Source organism: Pteropus medius, unplaced genomic scaffold, assembly GCF_902729225.1.
Source record: "Pteropus medius unplaced genomic scaffold, Ma_sr-lr_union100, whole genome shotgun sequence".
NCBI lineage: Eukaryota > Metazoa > Chordata > Mammalia > Chiroptera > Pteropodidae > Pteropus > Pteropus medius.
In genome coordinates, this window is record NW_024342467.1 from 16,148,384 (window position 1) to 16,175,299 (window position 26,916).

A 26,916-nucleotide genomic window follows, 5' to 3' on the forward strand; every position below is an offset into this window, starting at 1 on the left:
ATTTTGGGGTATATCCACACTGTGTGTGAAATCTTTTGACCAATCCCTCAGCCTTGTAGATCCAAGTCAAAGGTACCTCCTTCTCGAAGCATGCATTCCCAAATACGGGTAGTCTGTGATAATCTCTAAGCACCCGGCAGTGTTTGCTGAGGGCCATGCCCTAGAATTCTGTGCCATTCACGTGGCTGCAAATCTCAGACCGCACATCTCTCCTACTGTCCTCTTAAACTGGTCTTAAAGTTTTTGTATTGCTCAATTTTTTTGTCCTCTCCCTGCCACCAGACTAAAGTCTCTTTGAAGTTTTTGAGCTTCTTCATGTGCCGACAGTCAAGCACAAAGCAGGTATTCAGTAAGCCCCTGTTGCTTAGAGTTTGATAACCTTAAAAAGATACATCAGAGGCTTTGAAGGAAAAAGAAAATCCTCTTCCACCGTCCCAGAAATCAACTGTTAAAATGGTGGTCTTTGCGATGCTATAAAACCCATACCACAAATATAACGATAACTCAAAATGCAAGGTTATAACTAAGGCATAAAAGAGGAATACTTTTCACTGTTAACTCTTCATTTTTAGGATTTCTATTAAATATAGAGGTAAAAATCCTGGGACAGCTGTCAGAACATAAGCTCGAAACTTGTTGTTATTCCATAGATTTCATTCTGTTAATCTATTAATCAAAAGAAAACCGATTGTAAATATGAGGCTTTTCCCTCCTCTTCTCCAGCTCAGGGGACCTGCTCCTCCTGAGTTTATAAGAACCGGAAATAGGAAGGAAGGATGAGGAAGGTGATTTGCTACCAAAAGGGTGTTACTAACAGACTTATCCATCGGCTGGCAGAAGCTATGGGCCACTGAGGTCTCTGTAAATATGCAGTTTCTCCCTATACAACCTGCAAAATGTGGAAGCCGTTATTTCTTTTTATAGCATGTTAGTTTGGGGAGGCTCTTTGACAGTCACCCAATCTAAAGCCTCACATTGGACACCTGAGGAAACCGTGGCCCAGAGAGGTGATGTGACTTGGTATATCCACACTGAAAACCAAGGACCCAGCTCCCAGCAAAATCTTTCAAGTACATCCATGACTCTATCGCATCTCGCTATCTCAGAAAAAGGGAAGCCATGTCAGAATGTTGTTTCGTTCCAACTCCACTTTAGTCATTCATTCCAAACGCAGTCACTGATGACCCACTACGTGCCAGGCACGCAGTCCCTGGTACTTGTGAAGCAGTAGAGAACAAGCACACAAAGATCCCTGTTGTCGAGCGTCCATAACCGCTTCCTTCTGTCACACGGTGATGGGAAGAGCAGGGAAAGGAAGAGGTGACTGAGATGTAGCGGGGAAGGAGGGAAGCGATCTCTGTTCTTTCATCCTTTCTATGTCGTGTATTTTATATGCATCCTTTTTCTTTTATATATTTTAGATATATTTCTAATACCGTAAATGTCACCCGTTTTAAATATATGTACAGTTCGCTGGATTTCGGTGTATTCAACAAGTTGTGCAATGATCAGCATGATCTAAGTTTAGCACATTTTCAGCACCCCAGAGAGCAGCCCTGTCTCCATCAGGAATCACTCCCACTCCCCAGGCGATGATTAATCTAGTTTCTGCTTCTATGAATTTGCCTATTCTAGTATTTCGTAGAAATGGAATCATATAATATGTGACCTTTTGTGTCTGGCTTCCTTCACTTAGCGTAATGTTCTCGAGATTCATCTTGTAGCATGTTTCAGTATTTGATTTTTTTTTATTGCTGAATAATATTCCCCTGTAATCTATCCTTTTTTTCCCATCATCTCAAAGTTTATATCAAAAGGAACATGTCTTCTTTGGGAGGATCATGTCACAAAATATGAGATTTTGAGGGAGATAAATCCCACCCCCATTCCCCAACTGTCCTGAGCAGTTGTTTGAACGAATCACCGCACAATACCTCACTAGATCCATTCCCAACAGGGCTTCCGTCTCGGCGGCCGGTTCTCTGGCGTTCATGGCTTCATTGGCTATGCATACTCCATGTTCATTGGCTCCCATTTCTGCCCCCCAAAGCCAGGCAGGTCTGCTTATCACAATGGCATGGGTCCTGGGAGCTTGGTCGATTGAAATGTAAGTACACTAAAAAATGAAGACAGGAAAGAAAGAGACATCACCATCAGGTGCCACTTAGTTTTCACCTTGGAACTTACACTGAACCACCACATCAGTTACAAACAGACCAAAAATTGAAAGGCCTTGGGAAAACCAGACTTAAAAGACACCCCAAGTCTCAAAACAGCTCAAAGGTCTTCTCCACAGTGAGTTTCGGTCTTGCCAATTACTCGGTTTTACTCTCTTTGATTCAAGCCAATCTGTCCATAATGCTTACATCTATGGTGGTCATCTTCTTGAACCAGGCATTTGGCCAAATCTCTGCTCTGAATAATGTGCCTAATCATTTCAATAGGCACCGATGGCCACCAGCACTTCAAACATAGAGCTATTTATTCTCATTTGCAAAAATCCTTCTAGATCGGTGGTTTTCACATATTTTTAACATTACAGATCCCTATCTATAAAAGAAACTCTACCTAGAAGCCTGACATAGAAAACACATAAAAGGGAAAGCGCTTGTTTCTGAAGAAGGGAGGTCCCTAAGCCCCCTGAAGTGATCCCCAGGGCTCCCTGGAACACAGTTTGACAACCTACACGATGGCTCTGCTGGCAGAAAAAAGAAAATGATAATAATACTTTACATTTAACTAATGCATTAACTGTATACTCTCTTATACAACGTGCTTTCCTGTCTGTCCCATTTGATTTTCACACTAACCCATGAGCTGGACACATAAGGAAACAGTCCCAGAGAGGTGGGACTGTTTCTAACTGCTGTCAGAATGGCAGGGTGCGCCACGTACAGTTACATGTCTTACCTTCTCCAGGCTGCTGTCTTCACCTGGAAAAGCAATGAGCTAATCTAGATCGAACTCTTTCTTCCAAAGTATTTTTAGCCTCAGAACCCTTCCTTCATACAAACTCTTAAGCGGAAGCATGAAGACGATGAAACTGGTTAAAGTGTGTTGAGAGGCAAACAGAACAGGTGTGAGATCGGAACTGGGTGACTCAAAACTTCCCTGCTGGTTCCCCTTTTCCCTCCCCATCTTGGGTCCATGGGAGTACTCAGCTGGATATCTAACCTAAGTTATCCACAGGAGGCCTCCTGACTCTGACATTCTATCAGTCCATGACACATCCTTTATGCGGCTAACGTGGCATGGAACTTGGGTCTCTAAATTACACAGAGCTCCTTAGCTCTCAAGGGAGAATTGTATCAGCTGCAGAAGCCATTTACATTTTAAATTGGGAAGCTGAAAGCATTGATCAAGTGCAGCCTTAGATCTTTTTGCCATTCAAGACCCAATTATATCGACTGAATGCAGCCCAGGAAATTCTTCTGCATTGATTTTCCATAATCTCTAAACCTCAGGTAAGAGCTGAAATGCATGTAGCATGCACACTCATTGGTCACGTGACATCAGTACCTTCACAAGCCACTGGAGATATTGCTCTGCCCTGGGATAACGTTATTTCACTTGATAAATATTTGTCAGCTGAAAGCTAATTAAATCCGGAGGTTGTCAAGACACCCTGGAGTTTTTCATGGCAAATCGATAAGAAAATAAGCTTTTGAAATGTTTTCCCCATTCAGTTTCCAAAAGTTATTTACTTTAAAAAATGATCCCTTTAGAATAAAACCTGGCCGAAGCAAGAAATAGCTATGGTCCTCTTTGCTCTTCTAAATATAATTGGTCTATATGTATAGATATATATAATTGCCTAGCCTGTATATATATATATATATAAAATTACCTAGCCTAGCCTATATATATATTTATTTATTTATTTATTTATTTTTAGGCTAGGCAATCCCTGGTTGACCTCACAGATTGCAAGGACCTTGTCAGCTTACAATCCCTTATTTTTTATTTTTTTACGCTTACAGCACCTGGTCTTCCTAAGTGGTCTCCCATCCAAGTACTAATCAGGCCCGACCCTGCTTAGCTTCCAAGATCAGACAGGATCAGGCTTGTCAGGGTGGCATGGCCGTAGACTTGAAGTCTGTATCTTAAAATTGCACTCTTTCATGTAAAAAGTAGTTCAGGCATCGACCAACACTTTCCAAAACCCCTATACACACTGAGCTCCAGTGACAAATTGTCTTAAAAAGAATGAGTAAATAGGGAAGGAATCTTCAGATTCTTAAGCCTAGATTTATTTAAATATTTTTTTAAGGGCAGGAGAAAAGTAAAAATAGGAAACTGATTTACTTATTTGTCCTTAAATTCATTTTTTTACCTTTACAAAATTTATTTATTTATTTATTTTTAATAAATCCAGTAAGTTTCAGGTATACGATTTAACAGGAAGGCATATATATTGCACTGTGTGTTCACCTCTCATAGTCCTTAAGTTGATTTTTACACGTTCACGTGCATTTCACCGATTACTTTTAGAGCACCAACCACATACAAAGCATTTTGTGCTAAGTACTGCTGGCAGATGAGTTGATGAGGATGTCCAGTTTTGTTTTGTTTTGTTTTGTTTTGTTTTGGTTGGGAAAGAAGGAGAAAACACACATGCAAATTACCATGACCACCAGGCTTCAGTGTCACCGGGGCCTGTCTACTCAATTTGCATTGTATTTTGATCCCTCCTCCCACCTTGTACTTCTGATCAACCCAGTCCTGTCCGCTTTTTCTTTTTCACATTCCATTCCATTTATCCCCTTCCAAAATACAATCTGACTTACGTAGGCATCACATGTGCTGTTCACGTATGATATCTCCCCCAGTTAGAACGGAAGCTCCATGAGGGCAGGGAGACGTCTTTGTTGTTCGGTTCACTGATATACCCCAAGTCTGGTACATAATCACATCAGTAAACCTTTTTTTTTTTTAATGAATGAATAAATGAACGAGTAACCAAGATCAGAGAGAGCATAACAGATTCAAAGGAAATCATAACACATAACACATCCAAGTGGTCAGAGGTTTTACAAGTGGGTGACACTTTAGTTGACCTTGAAAAAGGGCCAGATGTCAAGGTATTCCAGAGGTAAGAGCCTGAAAAGAGACCGATGGGGGACATTAAAGGTGTGTCATGGTGCAGGGAGGTCCCCCACTGTGACACTCAGGGGAACTACTGTGATGTCATTGAGTCACAGGACTGCCAAGAGCTCAGTAAGTACCGACTGATAAAAATGTTAAAATTGAATCAGAAAAACCATATGGTCTTCGTGAGACTTCAAAATACACGCAGCCAGCTTGACACTTTTCAGGCCAAACTCAGAATGAGCAGAAGGACGAAGATCTTTCCAGAAGGGCCAGATCAGTGCCTCCGAAGCACTGGGCTGAAAACCAATGCACCAAATCCCCCTCACATGCTACAGAGCAGAGCGAGGTAGAAGGGAAGACGGGCAGTCAGGCACCTAAGCCTTGGTGAGCCCGCAACACACGCTCCTCCAGGCACCTTTGTCATGGAACCGTAGAAGCCAGGGCCTGACACGGACCCTCCTGTGGCTGCAATTCACACACGCTCCACTGTGTTTGAAATCTGACAAATCACACCTGGGTCTGGGAGAGAATGAGGAGGATGGACACGCTTATCTCATATAGACGGGTTATTTAAAATCCCACTTTGGGAGCAAACCTCGCCAAGAAGGAACATTTACACGTGTTATAATTAGCTAAATTTTGTAAAGTCAGCCGTCTAGAACATGAACACCACAGGCAGTCGGTTTTTAAAATAGAATTCAATGACCTTCACATTTGCCACATTATTAATGAGGCAGAGAATAAGTGGGATTTGAGGTAGCCAAGAAGGTCTCACCGGGAAAAAAAAAAAATCCAAAAAGCAACTGAAATCTTTCAGTGCGGTAAAAAAAAATTTAGCTCTCTAAGTCAAAATTCCTAGCCAAATTTCTACTAGACAAGGAAAAGAAAAAATAAAATATTTACCACTTTAGGTCTTTACAGGGGTAGTTCTGGCCTCGGCTTTGGTTATTAAGCTGTGAAAGGGATGAGCAAATTGTCATACTGCCTCACGTCCACTCCTAACCAGCCTTTAATAAAACAAATGTCAGCTAGTGTGACTTCCGGTGCCAAGGCCACATAACTATAAAAGAACGCCCAGAGCGGAGCGTGCGGTGAGGCACACTTCTAAATGCCAGCCCTGCCTAACACGAGTTGTCGAGGTTTTCAAAGTATTGCCTGATTGAGCTTGCTACTCTCTCAGGTGGCTCCTGGGGACACATGCCAGGTCGGAAGGTGAAAAGATGAACCTTGACAAGACCCTCGAGACAAAGACAAAAGACGGTTCTTCTGCAGAGCGAGCCCTCTATTATTTTGTGCGATCGTGTCAAGAAATGAAAGAGCAAAATCAGCTTCGTGCTGTCGCCCACCCCTTGCTCATTCCAACGCACAGTATTTCTGGATCTCACCCAGTGAAAGGAAGAATAGACACTCACACAAGAGACATTTCAGTTAATGAAACGCAACCATTGTGCCTTCCCTACTGAACACAACCCTGGCACCACCAGCGAAAACCGCTGTGAAATGAGTTGATGAGTCAGCCGGACTTCGTAGAGTGGGGGGAAAAAAAGCAGGGAAAATGGGATGCTTCAGAGAAATATTTTTAGTCTTAGAAAATTTGCAAGTCTAAAGCAGCATTGCTAATTGTCACTGAGAGTTGTTGGTTGGTTGGTTACTAGGTTGGGTTTTAAAAAAAAATTTTTTAGCCCAGCGTCATGCCTGCTACGTGGCTGGTTTTGAAAATGTGGCCTGAAGGTTCATAGTAGGTCTAAATAAAAACAAAAGAAGATGTCAGCAACATTTCTGAAGAACTGCTTTTTATTTTCTTGAAGCTGTAAGATCTTTGAAAACGGGCTATGCAAAGACCTGGGCTCAGAAATAAATTTGGAAAAGGGGACATGGCAGAAGGAAGACCCCTGCTGAGCCACTCGCCCGTGGGGAGAGGGAGATGCTTCTGAATCCGCACAAGGCTGGGGTCCTCTGCTCCTGGGAATGAAGAGAAGAGAACAAACAACAACAGCAAAAACAGACGGGAAGAGTGGACGAGCCGCAGTCACGGAGCTTTGCTCAGCATCCTTTGTTCCAGAATGACTTGTGCTTCCTACCGGAAGGAATAATCTTCAGAATTAAAATTCAGATCCCCCTACACGTGCATGCCCCCACACACCACAAATAAAGCCGTGATCTGGACAATTACACTAACAATGCCGCCGCTGTCGTTAATTGGTCATGTTTTATTCTTTTCAAGTATTTTCATTGGGGAAGAAAAGAGGAACGATCCACCAAAAGCCGGCCCCGAATCATGAACATTGTATAACCTCACCCTAGGATACCGATCCCACACAGAACCTCATGCCGTGAGAAACAGAAATAAATTAAAACGAACTTTCAAATAAAATGAAAACTTTAAACTTTAAAGGAGGAAAATAATGGAAATGAGATTTATTATATAATAACGAGAGACTCTTTCAAAAAAAACATTATGTGTCAAACCTGACTTGGCTGTCAAGAATTCTGTCCTCACAAATTATGGTACAATCATTCCCTTGGGTGCCATGTGTAAATAATATAAACCTTAGTTGAAATCTATTGTTTTTCTGGAACGCGGTATTCTAATGTTGGATCCATTTTTTTTCCCCCAAATAGAAAGTTCAACCATATAAGAATAGACTTATATCCACCCAGGGGAATGCACACATATCATCATCATCACCATCATCATCATCACCCAGGAAATTACTCGTTTGCTTCCTCAACAAGCCTCCCTATAAGGAGGAGCGGAGCTCAGGTCAAGTTGAGAGGAGTCCTGTGATGCACAGAGGTATGGCGTCCTCAGAGAGGACCAAAGGGCTTTCACAAATAGATACATATTTATCCATCCTACTCTGCAACCAAAAGAAGTTGTTAAAAACCCAGAATCCACCCGAGAAAGACTAAAGAACATAAAATAAAGTGCTCTGTGCTGGAGAACCCTATTTATTATTCTTGCAGTCTCAAGCAAAGTGAACTTGACATACAGTAGATGATAGACAGATAGGCAGACAGGTGGACAGACTGAGGGAAGGGTGAAGGGGTGGGTAAGCGGACAAACTGGAAGGGAAGACCGCCTAGAAGGATGGACCAGCTGGAGGGGTGGGTGGGTGAGTAAATGAGCAATCAGGATGACTTTTTACACATGGTTATTCTCAGAAAATGAGTTCCTGGGACATCGGCCCTCAAGAATGACATTTCTAGGGAAACCACCAGAATCTGTATGTTGAAAATGTCATGAAATGGTTGAAAAATAGATTGGGTTTTTATGGGAAGTTCCCACTCTTCATAGTTAAAAAATAATAATTTCAATATGTTAGTGAGTGCTTTTATGAAAGTTACATGACAGTCATGGTGGCTCCTAAGCCCAAATACGGAAAGAAGCCATCATTCTATACTTGGAACAAGTTACAGGTGTGTAACTATAAGGGAATTGAAGGCATAAGCATAAATTTGAAAAGTAGATTCAAAAGCACGTGCTAAAGACAGGAGTTTGCGAACTGAGACCTGGAATCACAGAATCTCTCAAAGCTAGTCAATTCTTCTTTTTAAAAAAGAACAAGTTCCTCTCTGCACAATGTTCTCCTTAGAGTTTACGTGGTGCTTTCACATGTCAGCTCACATGTGCTTCACAAAAAAAACCCTGGAAGGCAGACACAGTGGACATTATGATCTCCGTATGGCCAATGAAGAAACTGAGTCTCAAAGACCCAAGATGCAGTAAATGGGGACAGCAAGACTGGAACCCAGGATCCCGCCTCCCAGACCAAAACTCATCACCCTCATTTCAGGTGATTGTAAATTTCAATTGATTTGTAATGGCAGAATATGCACAAAGTGCTACATGCTCACAGAAGAGGGGCAGGCTAGAGGGAGGAGGGCATATTCGTGCTGGGGCCTCGAAGGATGCATAGGAGTCTACCAAGTAGGGGAGAGGAAGGACACTCTCAGCAAAAGATAGAAAAAGCAAAAGCACAGAGAAATACAAGTGTGTTTATTCAAGAAATGGCAAGCAGCTCAGTGTAGCTGGGACCGAAGGTGTAAACTGGGAGAGAAAAACTAATAATGAGGATAGAAAAGTAAGCAGGGAATTGTACAATGCTTCTGGAGGTCAATCACCAGAAAAACTACTCTATGACCCAGTGATCCTGCATCTGGAAGTAGATCCATGGCTATACCCACACATGCACGAAATGACTTATGTGCAACGTTCTCTGTGGCTTTCCTTCCTAGACTAGTGTCCACCAGTAGCAGACTGATAAGTAAGTAAATTATGGAATATCTCCACGATGAACTACTATCAGTACAGATATAGAAAACAACTATCAGCTGTAAAACTTATAATCTCTATGTACAGATATAGAAAATCTTTACAAAGTGTTATTAAACAAGAAAAGCAAATTGCAGACTTTTTCTGTAAGTTTGAAATTATATATTTAAAAATCAAGTTTTGGAATAGTGTATATAATGTGCTACTTTAATGAAAAAAAAGAAAAGAAGGCTCAGTATTTGTATTTATTTGCATAAAACACTGAGAGGATGTGCAAGAAATTATTAGAATGGGTTACATAAGATGAGAGTCAGAGTAGTTAGGAATAGGGGGGAGTAAGGTTTCTCACTGTAAACCATTTTAGTATCTTTTTAGTATCCCTCTTTGAACCACAACAGTATATTACCTATTCAAAATGTAAAATTAATTAGAAAGTATCTTCACCCAAATTAGTTGTAAATTTATGTCCATATAAAAACCTGCACACAAATGTTTATAGCAACTTTATTCTTAACTGCCAAAACTTGGATGCCACCAACATGTCCTTCAATAGGCGAATGGCAAAATAAACTATGGTACATCCAGAAAATGGAATTATTATCTAACGCTTAAAGAAAATGTACTACCAAGCCTGGAAAAGACACGAAGGAACCTGAAATGCATCTTACTAAATGGAAGAAGCCAATTTGAAAAAGCTGCGTACTCTGTGATTCCAACAACATGACATTCTAGGAAAGACAAAACTACAGAGAGAGCGAAAAGATGAGTGGTTGCCAGGGCTTAGGGGAAAGAGAGCTAAACAGGCAGAGCACAGGGGATTTTTAGGGCAGTGAAACTACTCCGTATGATACTGTCATGGTGGACCCATGTCATTATGCATTTGCCCACACCCGTCGGATGTGCAACACCAAGAGTGAGCCCTAATGTAAACCATGGGCTTTAGCGGGTAAGAAGGTGTCGATACCGGCTCGCCAGTTATAACCAAAGTTCTGCACGAACGCATGATGTTCACAAGAAGGGAAACGGGGGGGCGGGGGTGGGGGTGGTAACGGGTTATATTTAGGAATTCTTGTACTTTCTGTTCATTTTTCTGTAAACCTAAAACTGCTCTAAAAAATAAAATCTATTAATGTGAAAGAGAAAAGAAAGGAAAAGTGAGCAGGGTGCCTGTTGGGAAGAGCTGTGAATGGCATACAAAGCAGCCTGGATTTGCATCCTATAAACACAACCCAACGTTTTTAAACATGTGACAGAGCTGTGTTTTAGAGGGGAAAAAATCTGGTGACCGCAGGGATGAGAATCCAGGAGAGACTGGGGCACCAATAAGCTGATTATGGAAGGGAGAGGGGGGTGGGATGCATGAGATGGGGGCAGCGGAAGGAGGTGGGGGCGGGACACAGGAGAAGCAGCAGCAGGACTCAGTGACGGCTGTCCCCGGGGATGTCCCCAGGGCATAAAGGGATGCGTGGGAAAACGAGGGTCGATGTTTCTTTTGGTTTCTAGATTAAACTATGTGGCAGACGAGGATGCTATTAGAGGAAAAGGAGCAAACGAGATGGGAAAAATGAATCAGGCTTCTGACCTGTGAGGTTATTTTACTTGCAGAATGTGAACGTGGAAATGTACAGGGCAGCTCAAAACACAGATACGCAACCCAGAAAAGAGGTCAGGGCCGCCTGAGAGGCGAATTCTGGTATGGATCAAGCTGCACTTATGCAGGGGAGCTATCTCGACCTATAGCGTATTTGAGTAATAATACACCATGAGTTAATTAGTAAAAAGAATCTATTCTATTCCCTGAAACAATTGTGACCATGAGACTAAAATATTAATTTCTTTAGCCTATGCTCCAAAAAAAGAAATCAGATTTTTCTAACGTATTTATTTCAGACATAGTAGATCCCCTTACCTGTGGGGGAGACATTCCAAGACCCCCAAGTGGAATCCTAAAACCGCAAATAGTACCAAACCCTATATATATATCTTGTTTTTTTCCTATACATAACAGACCTATGATAAAGTTTAATTTATAAATTAGGCACAGTAAAAGATGAACGATAACTAATAATAAAATAGAACGATTGTAACAATATATTATAATGAAAGTCACGTGAATGCGGTCTCTCTCTCTCTCTCCAAGTATCTTAATTGTATTGTCACCCTTATGCTGATGATGTGAGATGATAAAAAAAAACTTTATCGAGTCAAGAACTTGCACCATTTCACCTAAAGGAAGCACATTTTGCGACTTCTCTTGGACACATGTCTGCATTGCCAGCATCGCTACTCTTGTGCTTTGGGGCCACTGTTAAGTGAAATATAGGTGACCTGAAGACAAGCACTGCAACACCACAGCCGCCGAGGTGGCTACTGAGTGGCTGAAAAGACCTTTAACAAAATTCAACACTTATTCTGTAGGGCTTTCTTTTAAAGCATTCAAAATAGAAATTGATGTGTACCTTTCAACATGAGAAAGCTACTAGATCTCAGTCCCAAAGCCAGCATGTTAATAGGGAATCACAAGAGGCTGCCTCATTCAGTTCAGGAACAGAGACAAAGAGACCCATATCTCTACTTGTGTTAACACTGAATCCCAGCTAGAACCCAATTAGAAAAGAAAATCATTAGAAGTGTTAAAATAATCAATCTTTATTTGTAGGCGTTATAACACTATAACTGGAAAACCCAAAAGCGTCAAGGATATGGGTTGACACACCAATAAAATAATTGTAGTAAAATCGTGGGATATAAAATTAACATAAAAGAGTTGTCATGAAAGTCTGACGACACACTGGGAATATGGAGAAACAGGCATTGTCACACATTGCTGGTGCACATACAACATCACACAATGCCAAATATACCACCTACAGAAGGAAATGTGATAATATCTAACAAAATTACATACTCATTTACCTGGTGACCCAGCAATCCCGTTTCTAGGCACCAATCCTCCCAAACATACTAACAAAAACTTTTCATTCAAGCACTCAAAAATAGAAATTGACGGATAATTTTTTTAATATAAAAATATATAAACCAAGGCCAGACACTGTGGCAGATGCACAAGATTGTCATTCGCTTCAGCACAATTTGCAATAGAGAAAGAGTAGAAAACCACCCAAATGTCCAGCAGTATGGGACTGACCGAACTACGATACACCCGTAGACTGGAACACCATGCAGCTCTTGACGAGGAATGACGAATATCTCTACATACCACATGGCGTGGTCTCCGAGATATGCTTCTAGTTGAAAACACCAAAGAGTGTATATGGCATGCTATTATTCATCTGAGAAAGGAAGAAAGGGCTTGGGAGGAATATGCACATGCATGTGTGTGTGTGTGTGTGTGTGTGTGTGTGTGTGTGGTTTATTACATATCTATATAATGTTTAATGAAAGAATAAACCAAAAAACTTCCCAAGCATAGTTACCTATAGGAAAAAAAGGCAATGGAGTAGAGAAGACAAAAATAAAAGCGAGGCATCTACGAATACACAGGCATCGTCTGTCTCATTACGCTTCACTCTATTGTGCTTCACAGATATCGTGGGGAGTTTTCCAATGACAGTTGACATTCAATATCATATTAGTTTCAGGTGCACAACAGCAATTAGACATTTATATAGCTTACAAAGTGATCACCCCAATCAGTCTCGTACCCAACAGATGTTGAGTTTTTTACAAATGGAAGGCAAGACCCTTCACCATCAAAAACATTACGACTCGCTTTCTTATATCTCTGCTTTATTGCACTGGTCTGGAACTGAATCTCCGATATCTCCAAGGTACGCCTGTACTATGTTTTGTAGATCTGACTTGGAACCGCACAAATATTGTACTTTATAAAATAAGGGCCACGGCAACAAACACAGAATTCTCTATATGACTCTATATTTAAGGCTACGAGCGAACCTAATGAAAATGGGAATCAATAGGGTCGACATGACCGCTCTGACGAGTGAGCAGGCTTCCACGAAAGAAGTTAAGGGATGCTGGGCAAAGCCAAGGCAACAGAATAACTGCTAATCGAGCGATTGTAATGCATCACTTACCTCCACCTTGCTCTCGGGTTCGTGATTGGCCGCCGAGAAATACACAACCTCCTGCACTTCATCCCTGGGCCGAGCTGAATTTTTCCCAAACACCACCAGACCGTCCTTAGCACGCGGCGGGAAGGCCACCAAACAGCAACTTGGAGGAGCCACAGGCATCCTGCAAAGGGAGAGATCGCCAGACAGGGAATGGAAGCAGGCCTAACGTGGAACATTCCAACAGTGAATTCTTCAAACATATTTCACCAGCTAAAATAGTTTTAGTATTGAACTGTGTGCAGCCAGCTCATTAAGAGATCCCAGCTGGCAAATGAAGGTGGGGCACCTGGAGTAGAATTACAGCACCCCCGAGACCAGATACTGTTTAGTATTCCGTGGGATTAAACAAGGTCGGATTTGCAACAAACTGCGTGGCAGCCAAAAGTGCAATCAATGATGGAGGAGAAGGGAAAGCAGGTTATTGTTCCCGGCAGGAAACACACGCACACTGCAATCTGTCACTGTAATAGAAAAATAAATACATATACCTTGTAACCGTGCCCTACAGAAGTGCCTCAGAGATGCATGGCTGCCATATAACAGATTTGGGGGCGGTGATGGAACTGGGTCTAGATTTAAATGGAAAGATACTCCCTCTGTTATGTATATATTTTGACTCTACCTCAAAAACACAACACTCAAGCATCTTTCGGTTTCCCTCCCACCTCTCCAGCTGCTCCTGGTCTACTTGGCCATTGAGCATCCTCACTGCTTGCTCCTTCTTTCCTCAGTTAATGCCCTTTTCTCTCTGGGAAAATTCATCCACAGCCAGAGCCTCCCTTGTCACTTAAGTGCCAGTGACCTACACATTGAGCTCTGAACCCGTAGACCCAACTGCTTACCAGATATCCAACATTGATTTCATCATCTTCTTCCCCAAACTTGGTCCCTTTCCAGGGTTCCCTATCCCAGTGGCCAGCTCCACCGCCTGTCCCACTGGAGCGTCCAGAACTCAGGAACTATCCTTACCATCTGCTTCTCCATTATCTAACATATTACCAATCCAGTAGGTTGGATCTCCCAAATCTGTACGGAAACTATCTACTTCTCTCCACCTCTACTACCACCACCCTTCCCCAAGCACCATCATCTCTAGGCTGGACCACTGCAGCAGCATCCTAAAAGATTAGTCCCTAACAGCTAGTATTCCCCCTCCAAAACACTGTCCACACTGAAGCAAAAGGGATCGCTTTAAAAGGAAGATTTTTTTTTCATGTCATTCCTGCTTCAAATCCTTTATAGGCTTCCCACAGCTCTTAGAACAAAGACTAAAATCTGATCAAGCTCATGCCCCTTCCCGAGCCTCATCTGCCACTCGTACCTCCACTCTCCCAGCTCCAGCACACAGGCCTTTCCAGCTCCTCCAGGACTCCCAGGGCCTTTGCACAGGCTGAGCTCTCTTTCTTGATATTCCTGTCCCTGCTCCTAAAACCAACTACGCCAAAACCATCTGCCTCGTTAACTCCTGCTCCTTCGTGGACCAGCTCAAATGCCACCTAAATTTATGTCACCGTACTATATAAACAATCAAATCTGAAATATCTGTGCGATTATTTGATTACCAACAATCAATACTGAGTCTTTCCCTCTAAAGTCTAAGCAATATGAAGGCAGGGACATTACAAAAGTGCTGGTGTCTCATCTGTGAGCAGACCCTTACTTTATTTGATCTTTAAAAATACTAGGAACCCACTGGTCTTGCATTTATGAGATGTATCTATAGAAAATAAATAAAACCCACGGGGTTTTTGTTAAGAACCTCTTCTTCCGCCTGGACATTTGCTTGGTCAGCAAATCTTCTGGGTCGGCTGACCATGGTGAGGCCCAGGGGGATGTGGCTCAGAGAGGCTGGCTCTTCCGTGAATTCTGTGAATGACTGGGAATGCCAGAAGGGAGAATTTTTTTTCTTTTTTTACTGCTAGTTGAACCAGCAAACTGTGTATCGCAAGCAGCAGCAAACTAGCCGAGGCTAATTGTCCATTTATTTTTCCTGGACCACAGTTCTACACACTGAAGCCTCAGAGATGAGTCGGCTGGATCGTTTTCTGCTTTCCAGACTAGTGCTGTCCAAAAGAGCTTTCTATAATGACGGAACTGTTCTATCTCCACTGTCCAATATGGTGGTCACTAGCTTCATGAGGCTACTGAAATGTAGTAAGTGTGATTAAAGAACTGAATTTTTAATTTTATTACAAACTTTAGTTTAAATTTAAATAGTCACACACAGGTAGTAGAAATCCCATTGCACAGAGCAGCATTACAATTTCCCAATAAACCCAGAAATGAAGATTTTTATATTATGGCTTCCAGTGATCCCGGAAGTACTTATTTGTGAAGTCCTCTGCTTAGTCTAACGACAAAACATGCTATCATCCATATAAACTGAATTAGCAAGGAGGAGGCAGGATGCTTCCAGAAGCCTGAAGAAAACAAGTATTAGGAAGCCGCTAGTGAACTCGACAGGTAGACCGCGTTTAAGCAAGCCCTTCTCTCCAGAAGCTAAAGGTGACAGAGCTCTGCCCGCCGAGTCTATTTCCTTTGAAGCATATCTCATATTCCCAACTCTGAACACAGCGCGAAGGGGCCCTCACGGCCACCTGGGAGTCCCGCTGTGCTTCTCGGGTCAGTCCCTCTCTTTAACTCCTAAATGAGCTTTTGACACCTTCCCTTCTCTTCAAACCTTCAACCACCTCCTCTAAGCAGTTATCTCACCCCCTGCTCCACAAAGGACAGATGCACGAGGAGGAAGACTGTTTCAGAGAGATGATAACGCAGGTTTGAAGGCCCTGTGCGGGGAGGAAGGGGGCGGAGCCACAGAAGGAAAAAGCCGGTGTGACTGAGGCCAGAGAGAGAGCGGGCAGAGGCTGGGGCCGGTCAGGAGGCAGGTCAGCAGGCCGGTCCGCATTGGGCCTTGAAGGCCAAGGCAAGGATTTTAGTGTCTAGCCCATAATAAACACTAAAGCCACTGAAGGTTTTTAAGCCCGTTTTATATTATAGGTGGAGCCAGTGCATATGGACAACTTTTCAAAGAAGTTGTGATGGTGGGAGACAGCTCATTAGGTGGAGATGAAGGGATTAACAAGTAATTTTATTCCTATGTTTCTACTCTAAGAAAATGGTGGGGAATATGGCAAGATTTATGCAGAAAAGTGTTCATCACAGAGATATTTACATAGGTGAAAAACTGACTAAAACGTAATTGTCCTGCATCAGAAAAAATGGCTAAAATTTTATGATAGATTTATATGGTAGAATACTATAAAATCATTAAAAATATGTTTATAAAAAGTTTTTAATTGAATGAGAAAAATGGTTTGGGAAGAGAGTCCAAAATAAATTCTTACTATGTAAAAATATGCATAGAAAAAAACTAGAAGGAAATGTGCCCAAAATACTAATAGCGGTAGCCTCACCATTGAATTCTTTGTTTTTTTCATATTTTCCTTTAATTTCCAATTTTCTTGTAAGTATTTATATGATCACAAAAATGATTTTTTAAAGATAAACCCAGGGGACACTACCAATTTGGGGATTTTATTTTAAAGAAAAAAAAATTGGCTCTACTTCTATGTCCTGACAATAAAATTTCAAAACTGGCAAACTCTTCTTATTTGAGTAATATTAATATTAAATAAGATTAAATTTTTTATTCAGTGTTATTATAGTTATTCTCTGATATCTTTTTTTACTTTTTTTTTTTTGCAGTCTGCCTAATTCAGAGTTACTGAAGGTGTACACAAATTTTCATTATTATTATTCACACAAACAGTGGCCAGGACTCCTGCAATTATCTCCTTTACAGAAAAAGAAAAACTGGCCTATCAGGCAGCCAATTCTCTGCTGAGCCTCAGATAAAATCCTTCTGAAAGTGACTGAAGGAAACTCAATTTTGTTCCTATTATTTATCAAAATACTGGTTAACATACCAGTTTTTTAAACTAATATAACAAATTAACTCATCTATATACTTGTTTTTTGAAAATTTTATTTAGAGGATTTTTATAAACTTTACATTATTCATGCATGACACAAGAAACACTTTAAGATTTTTCTCCTGTCCCCTTTATAACCTTATACAGCATTATCAGCTGTCATATTTTCCTCCACAAAGAAAAATAAACTAAAAGTCAATTAATTCCCAATCACACATGCTAATGCAGAAATATACTGCTTAAAATTTTTTCATTTATATTTGGCTTTGAGAAACAGAGTATAACATTTGATAATGAATTTTTTTTTATCATAACTACACTTAAACCAACATTAAATCAGTGAACAGAGCTTATCCAGAAATAAATCCATGACTGATGGCTTTTTTTCAAAACTTGTTTGTTTTGAGGAATAATTCTGAAGCCATTTGCTGAGCTATGGGGACCCAGAATTGTGGGGGGTGAATGCACAGTGTTACATGACAGGCCTGAAAAAAACCCCAGGTGTGTCTAAAGCAGTGTTTCCCAAACTACACATTGTGGCCTTTTCGTGGTTTATGAAATCAATTGAGTGGATAATATTTCAATTTAGTGGATAAGATCAGAATTTTTTTAAGAGAAGCATTTTTTTAGAAAAGAATATATATGCATCTCACATAGTACGGGTAAATGTTGGTACAAGAAACCTGAATTTTAAATATGAGAATTCACATACACCCATATACATGTGTGTGTGTGTGTATGGGGTTGAAATACAACACTTCTCTCTGACTGTGGGTCTCAAGCAAAAATCTTTAAAAGCAGCAGGCTTAAAGGGTAGATCTATTGAATAAGGCTTCTTTGTGCTAAATACCCATTAGGATTCTTGCCAGGTTAGCAATAAGCTAACGGTTCTAATGAATGAAACACTTTAACTTAACCCCAAAGTGGTTAAATGAACAGGCATGTCCTAATAAGCACTTGTTAAGATTATTTTAAAATACATTTATCTGTACGTTATGCTGAGTAGAATAAGCCAGTCACAAAAATGTGAATACTGTATAATTTCACTCATTTGAGGTTCCTACAGGAGTCAAACTCAGAGAGACAGAAAGTAGAATGGTGGTGACCGAGGGGGGGCTGGGGTGGGGGGGCAAGGATGGGATGGGGAGTTGTTTAATGGGTATAGAACTTCAGTTTTGCAAGATGAAAAGTTCTGGGGATTGGTTGCACAACAATATAAATACACTTAACACGACTAAACTGTAGACTTAAAAATGGTTAAGATGATAACTTTCATGTTATGTGTATTTCACGATTTAAAATATTTTTTTAATTAAATAGGCACACGTGCCTAGAAGCTACAGTACTAGACCTCACAGCTTTAGATATTGTGCTATCAGCCTTGGTAAAGTACACAGAAGCTCAATTTCTAACCATCATTGTCCTCTTTATCAAGCTTCTCTCAGGAATCAAGACTTCCTCTTGGGAACAAGATAGAAGAACTCCAGATTCCCTGGAGTTCGCAGCAAAGGAGCGGCTTCTTCCAACATTCATCCTCTGACGAGTGAGGGGAAGCTGGGTGCAGGCTTGCAGGGGTGGAGCACTGTCCCCCTGTAACTAGGAGACCACTTTCAGAATGTCTAGACGAGAAGAGAGGAAGCCGCCTGGGAGAAAAGGTCTTTGTCCTCAAGTTCACTGAGTAGTTATTAAAGGGTGTGAATGCTCTGAGCCACAGTAGGGGTTCTTTTCTTTGCCTGCCTGCCAAACCGCCCTGGCCCTTTTATCTCCATAAAGCAAGAGTGTCCCTCATCAGTCACCTTACCTAGTAATAAGGAAGTCTAAATTGCCTGAGACGGAGAAATGAGTTATAGGCTTATGAACTGTGACAAAGCACCTTTACTTGCGCAAAGTCAAGTCCAGCTGGGCTTCCTTATTCTATAAGCTCCCAGCTTTCCTGAGCAGACTGCGTAAGTTTAAACCTGCTGTCTGTGAATTACCATCTTCTGGAAAAGCAAAGAAGAAATTATTTTATTATGTTATTTTATTTATTGATAAATTCGTTTTTTTAAGCATTGATATTCCTTCTGAACTGAAAATAGGACAAATCATGCTCACTTATAAATTGATTTTTCCCTCATACATCTGCTATTGAAATAGGAAGGAATAAAGAGGAGTGCGGGAAAGAATTATCTGACGAAAAATTGGGATGTAAACACCAGCTGATGAAAGGCACATAAATTAACTCAGAGTCATCAAGTTCTGCCTGAAAGATGCTACTAAATGTTTCACTGAAGGCTCAAGAGAGTAAAGCATGAAGCTTTAGGAGTCCAGAGCCAGTGAATTCCAGCTTCTCACATTCAGTGCCTTGAGTTAGAAACTATCTAATAGTAGAAAGACAATATTAAGGAAGTCGGAAGGCTTTGGAGTCAACCTGGGTTTGAATCTCAGCCCCATGTCACTTTTACATAACAGAAATAATGACAGGGTTGTGGTGAGGTTTAGAGGAGCTAAAACTTGCAAATTCTTACAAAGTGCTCAGAATATGATCTGGGACACAGCAAGGACTCAATTGTCACAAGGATAAGAAAAGGTACATGGTAAAGGCTGTTGCTTTGTCAAGGTCTGATCCGTTCAGACTTCAGAAACGTGGCTTTTTCCTTGCCATTACCTAAATGTTCTTTCACCTTTTGAAGATTTTCTTCAGTGTCACTCCATGTCTTTGATGAGTTGTTTAACATTCCCTTTCTCTCATTTCAAGGGCAGCACGAGATGGGACAGGGGTGGCAGGCTACACCTTTGTTTGGTTTGGCCCAGAGTATTGGCATAGTGTTTTTATTGTTTTAAATCTGAATATAGCAGCTAACATTTTAAAATCTAGAGATTTTTCCATAGAAATTCAAATACTTGGCTTCTCTTGAAAACTCAAAAGATCTGGCAACACTGCATCCGCATCCTGCATCACAGCAAGAATGGAGTAGGGTAGGACCTCCCCTGCACAGTCAATGCCAGGCCAACTGTACTCATTTATAATGCCTACCTAGTCCCATGTGTACAAGGGCAAAAGGATGACACGCTTTAGAGACAAACAGACCCTTGTTTATTTTCTGACTCCATCCATTATCTATGAGAAACAGGCAGGTTATGAGGTCCCTCTGCATCAGAGTTTGTGCATGTGAAAATGAGATCAAGCCCCCATTCACAACGTAGCACTAGTGTTTACACAAGAGGATGTGAAAATCACCTAATCCAGTGGCTGTATTCAGTGGGCACTCAATAAATGGTCACTTTCTTCCTTCTTATCAATTATATGAATGCATTTGCCAGTTTTGCACCAATCCCGATTAGTCTCCTTCACCTTCTCACCAATGGGTTGCACCTAGCACATCAGACACACCCACATTCCAGAGTGTAACTAAAATGTGCTTAAAGAATCAAACTGGAATGATCAAACCCCTAGATCTAACCATCAGTTTACAGTTTAATGACATCATAGGGATCGGATCGACAAATCCAATCTATGAGAAACTCTCTAGGACAAATCTGATTTCTTCAACAACTACATCAAAAACTGCAAGAAAAAAAATTAAGAGATAAAGTTACTTAAGAGATATATCAGTCAACTGCAATGAATGGAACTTATTCAGATACTGATTTAAAAAACTGCACAAAAATTTTATTAGATAATTGGGAAAGTGTGAACATCAACTGGCTATTTGATATTAAGGAATGACCGTTAATTTCTTAGCTATGATGATGTTGTGGTTATGTCTAGGGGAAAAGCCCATATATTTAGAGATGCTCAGTGAAATATTCCCATTGGAGAGGATATAATGAAAGTAATCCAGGGCAAGGAGAAAGGGTAGGAATTCAGATGAGACAAGATTGGCAATATAATAAAAATAGCTGAGTACACAGTATTTTACTGTACTATTCTCTCTACTTTTGTGTATGCTCGAAATTTTCTATAATAAATAATTTTTAAAAAGGAAAGCATGTGATATTTAAAATCCTTTTAAGGTTACAAATAGCACTGGACTTATATAACACAGAGAATGTTTTCTTGGCGTTACTACATATAAGTAACTTATTTGGGTCCCAGATACCTCCCTGAAGAAGGATAAGTGGGGCAGGAAGGATGGGGAGCGGTTTTACTTTGGCTTGGTATGTTAGTGCCTGAGAGACTGAGGCGAGCCCCTGGTTACCTGGTTACCTGGTTACTTCTGCCTTGCCTAATCTCTTCTTGAGTTTTAAAATGCATGCTCTGCTCCTCCCATTTTGAGCCCAGCGAGAGCAGGGACTCTTTCTGTAAATCCTTACTTCCCTGGCACCTAGCATACAGACTGGCACATAATAAGACCACAATAAATGTTTGTTGGGCAAATGAAAGGGAAAAGGGTATCTACATTTCAACTTCAATGAGGGAAAAAAATCAGGAAAATCTGATTTTGATGAGGAGCTCCCGTGCTGTGGTTCAATCCACGGTATTCCCATTTGACCACGCATCAAAATGGTCTATAGGGAGCTTGTTAAAATGCCAGATTCCTAGACTCACCTCTTTGGAGACTCTGATTCAGTAAGTCTGAACCGAGATCCCATTATAGATATTTTTAGCAAATGCCCAGGTGCTTCTGATGCAGCCAATTCAGACTGGTGTGCAATATTCCCCAGGATAAGTTGTTTAATCTCTTTGCTTCTGAAAGTATTATTCATTTTTTCTGCCTGGCTCTTTTTTTGACTGTGGAAACTTCCAACCCACACGCAAGAGAAGAGTATAATAAACCCCTTATGGCATCCACCAGCTCCAAGTGCCATCAACATTCTGCCATCTTGCATTTCAATTTTATTTTTGAGGAAACGATTTCCTTTTAACTGCATGTTGCTGGATTCAGCAATCGCATTGGCATCAATACTCTCTGCTTTCAAGATGAAAGTGGGTGAAACCCGTCCTTGATTAACTTGAGAAAGCAGGATGTTTTCCCCCAGTATGACAAATAGGGGTGTAGGAGGCTGTGTTCTTCTCAGCCTCTAGCTTTAAAACTGGAAAATCAGACTACATGATAATCAGGAAGATTAGGCTTATTAATTGTTATTTAAATGTTTTGCTTTTTTTATTACTCTAAAGAAATAACCTCATCCAACTTTTTAAAAATGCCCTTTTCCAAAAAAGTGTTCTTCATTTAACATCAATGCAAGGTAAATCCTTTGGTGACTATTGGGAATCTTCTGTCTGCCTTGAACAGAAGGTAAGCATGCGCGTCAGAAAAAAGAAGAGTTAAGTATCATTTCAAGTAGCTGAATGTTCCTAAATCCGTAAGACTACTAAGAAATATCCTTTGGACATTTTTTTATTAATTATGGAAATGCTCATAAACTTTTGTTATTTTGTTTCAAAAATACTGCAATTCAGGTGATCAGCAAGAGGAAATAAAACAGTGTCTATTTAAAAATTGTAAAACAAAAATTCCAGGTCATTAACTTTACTCTGCATATCTCTTTTGCAAGAACTCTTTTAAGGATTTTAAAGTGAGGGGAACTCTGCAACTATATAATCAGCTATGTATAAATATACAACTGCATATGTAGCTATGTACAACTATTCAACTATGTATAGAGCTATAAACAACTATCCAACCATATATACAGCTTTAGAAAGCTATTCAAGTATATATACAGATATATATAACAATTCAACTGTGTATACAGCTACATACAACTATTCAACTGTATATGCAACTATGTACAACTATTCAACTATATAAACAATAGTCAACTATTCAACTACATATATAGCTATATACAATTATTCATATAGCTAGAGAGAGATATACACAACTATAAAAAATATATGGTGAAAGAAAGAGGAGAGACGAGTTGAATGGCATCCATGTCTCATGGATGCAACAATTTTTTTAATGCAGAGAAGAGTAGACAAACAGCGTAAGCAGGATTCATCTTTTACTCACGCTAATCAAATTAGAAAAATACAGTCAGGAAGTTGATTGTAAGGAAGCTGTTTTCCAATACATGGCAGGATGGAAGACAGTTTTCCATCTTTCATAGCAATATAAAAAAAAAAAAGGAGGGAAATGACTTGGTGTCATATTAATAACATTCCTTAGGCCTGTACAGTTAGGATTCTCTCTCTAAGATCTTCTATTATGGCTTTTTAAGAAAGAGTCGGGTAGAATTCTGGTTGCAGTCCCTCCACTTACTATGAAATGTGGTCGTGCTGTCTACCATGCATTGTATATGCAGAGTATCTGAGACAGAGAAACATTCAAAAGGAGTTTGTTCCCTTAATGTTTTCTTAAAGATCAGGGTTCTGAGCGTGTCATGATAACGGAGATAAAGAAAGAAGAAATGTGTGAAATAAGCAGGGACAGGGTTAGCTGCCAAAAGCATTCTCTGTGGGGAAGATCTGAGAGCTACTGAGCAAGCTGCATCGAAGGTCCTCTCATTTCCTTCTGTTCTCATTTCTGACATCGCCACCGTTGTGTCCACTAACCTGGCAAGGCTGCTTTGAATCACGGCCTTCTTATGCCCACCATCTGTTCTACTCTCCCATCTAAATATGGCATCGTCTATTCTGACCTTTTCCCACTTATGTGATTTGATATGTACCTGTTAACTCTGTAAACCGGGATTTTTAAAAATCTTCCCATTCTTAAAGTGGTGGTTTATACTCTGTCCCTGTAAAAAATTAGCTAAACATTAATTTCCTACGGACAAAATCAAGGAATAAGATTTAAATCTTGCTAATAACCAGAGGGTTACTTTATAGCTAGCAAAATGGACTTAGAAACGACTTCGTAAATGTCGATTTATACTAGAGCATTTGCTGTGTTTTACCATTAGGAAGGGTATGTATCCCATTTTATTATCAAAAGGAACCTTTATACATATGTATGTTAACATACGTATATGACTACATTAGGGTATATATGCATATGCATATATATGTGTGTACATATAATTTATGTAAATATAAGTATATAATATAGATAGATTGATAGATAGGAAGGGAGGGGCCTGGATGAATATCTAACTGAGTGTTGGGAGTGGGAGTAAGGGTGGGAGAGAGCACTAGAAACTTTAAATTGTACTTTGTCTAGTTATGTCAATTTAAATTTTTTTTGTAGCAAGCTCACACTATTGGTCTTTTAATTATTTTTTAAGCCAATTACTTTAGTGCTTAACAAGGACATTTTAAGACATTCGTTTAATTCTTTCAGGTTACTAGGGCACTGCCAAGTGCAATTTTAAAATACACAAAGGTTTTTCTTTGCGAGAAGCGAAAAATATTCAGAAGAGCCATTGATAGTTACATTATTTGAATTAGGATTTTTAAGAAGTCAGATAAATTTCCAACATGTATTTTGAACCCCTACCACCTACAAGCACTTTAAAGGTTCAACCCAAGGGGAAATGGATCTAAGAAGACGTTTTCAAGGTCTTTATTATCTAGAATAAGAGGTGCTCACATACATAACCGAGAGAGGAGGGCAGTAAATCCAACTTAAAACAATGATCAAAAATGCTCATAGGAGCTTTCAAGAAGGTCTATCTCACCGTAGGGGAGCAGATTAAGCACTGGGTGACTTAAGTTAAATGTATAACCGTTAAGAACAGAAGAAGAGAATGTTAACCATCTCCAATCCAGCTCCTTCTCTCTACTTCAGTTGAGACTCAATCTGGGAGGCTACGAGCTCCCTCCCCATCCGGTCCCACTGACCGAGTGACGCGACATCCCATCCAGTTCAGTTCTCCGCCATCCCACACTAGGTCGATACTGCTAAGAGCTTCTGAGGGAGGGAGGACAGGATGTGATCGATGCCTACATCACTTCTTGCTTTCTTGGATCTCAGGTAGCCCACTGTGGTCTTAGCCATCCCTTCTCCTGACATCTCTAAGAGCTGCAGAGAAGAATGTTCCACATAAAGCCCAGACTGAGGTAGGTATGAGAGTGAAGGTAAGAAGAGATGCACAGAATGATGGAGCAGGATGTGCCTGCTACCTGGTACAGGGCAGGTACAGACTGCTAGAGGGCTGTGGCCGATCTACCTCGGGGACAGTGAGTACAGATCCTAACCGCCCCAATAACTCTTTTCTATACTTCCTAGTTCTTCCATACATTTGTTTCCCAAGCCAAACTTTTTAAAAATTTGGCAAAATGTATTCAGAGTCCCTCTAGGCCTGTGATCGGAATTACACTGGCTTTATAAATTCATTTGACAGGGATATCTAAAAATAATCGAAATCATAAAATCTAATATTTTATGTTAGAATATTAAGCATTCACTGTGCTTAATAACATACTAAGCAATACGTATATGTAGTATATATAAATAACATGTAAAATAATTTAATCCTCATGATAACTACGTCACACAAGTATTATTATCCCCATTTTAAAGATGATAAAATTGAGGTAAAGAGTGGTTAAGTCTTGCCCAGGGTCATATAACAAGAAAGTGGTGGAGTAGGCATCCAGACTCCAAAATGCCCCTACCCACCAGGCTGCCCTCACTCCATCCTCCCAACCACGGGCAGGGCTGGTCTCGGGCTTTTTCTAAGCCCATCACTGGAGTTCTCTAGTTTTCTGTCCACTTTCCAATAAGTCCAAATCCTCAATGAAGAGAACTGTCGGGCTTCACTGGGGACACAGAAGATATGACAGGCAGGGAAATATTCCTGTTCTTTGCTGGGAAGATCCAATGCTATACGGACATGTCCATTTTTGCTACATTAACCCATGGAGTTGCCAGGCAGCAATCGATTTGGGACATAATCTGACAAAAATGATCCTGAAGTTCATCTGGAAAGAAAGGATATGTGGGATTCATCAAGAAGTTTCAGAAATGAAAACTAATGAGGGAAGTTTTAAGCCCTGCTAGGCATTATAAAGGATATTATAAAGTTTCAATAATTAAATCAGTTTGATACTGATATCAGAATAGACAGAGTAAAGACTTCTAAAATATACGCATATAATGTAGGAAATTAGAATATGGGAAAGGCTAAATTTGAAACCAAGGTGAAAAGATGTATTAAACCATAAACAGCACTGGGATAATTAACTATTTGGGATGGAAAAAGGAGGGAAGAAATCTGTCTAGACCCCCACATCATTCCTAATCCAAAAAAATATATTATTATTATTCAAAAATTTTAATGTTTAGAGCATTTATATTGTAAGAACCAGAGAAAGGCCCATCGGTCTGTTGCTGTTGTCCCCACATGCACGAGTGCGGAAGCGGAAGTCACCTCCGTGTGTAGCGTTGCGATAACATCAGTTCTGACAACCCTTTGTGTTTTTTAACATGCCATATCCCATCCCATGGCGGTGGACAGCTCTTATTCACCCCATCTTAAAAAGAGGTTGATAAGTGCCTTTATGAGTGACTCGCTCAAGATCACACCCCTAAGTAGAGGCAGAACCGGTGTTGGGACTAAGGTCCCCTGACTTGCAGCCTGGGAACCTCTCTTTGTATGAGATGCATTCACCTTATTTTGATGCGTTAGGTATGTCTGTGACACCAGA

At 40.4% G+C, this 26,916-nt stretch overlaps 1 protein-coding gene and 1 pseudogene across 3 annotated transcripts in view; both read right to left on the reverse strand.

Moving 5' to 3' along the window:
• The window catches only part of SCRN1 (secernin 1), a 58,565-nt gene that overhangs the window by 27,799 nt on the left and 3,850 nt on the right, over positions 1 to 26,916 (reverse strand). For all 3 annotated transcript variants that reach the window (XM_039862633.1, XM_039862632.1, XM_039862631.1), the window contains exons 2-3: positions 13,426 to 13,585; positions 1,935 to 2,116 (exon numbers count right to left, since the gene is read on the reverse strand). In XM_039862633.1, the coding sequence (XP_039718567.1) occupies positions 1,935 to 2,116; positions 13,426 to 13,584 (341 nt within the window). In that variant the 5' untranslated portion in view covers position 13,585. The remainder of the gene's footprint in view (positions 1 to 1,934; positions 2,117 to 13,425; positions 13,586 to 26,916) is intronic.
• On the reverse strand, positions 3,972 to 4,089 carry LOC120602544 (uncharacterized; annotated as a pseudogene).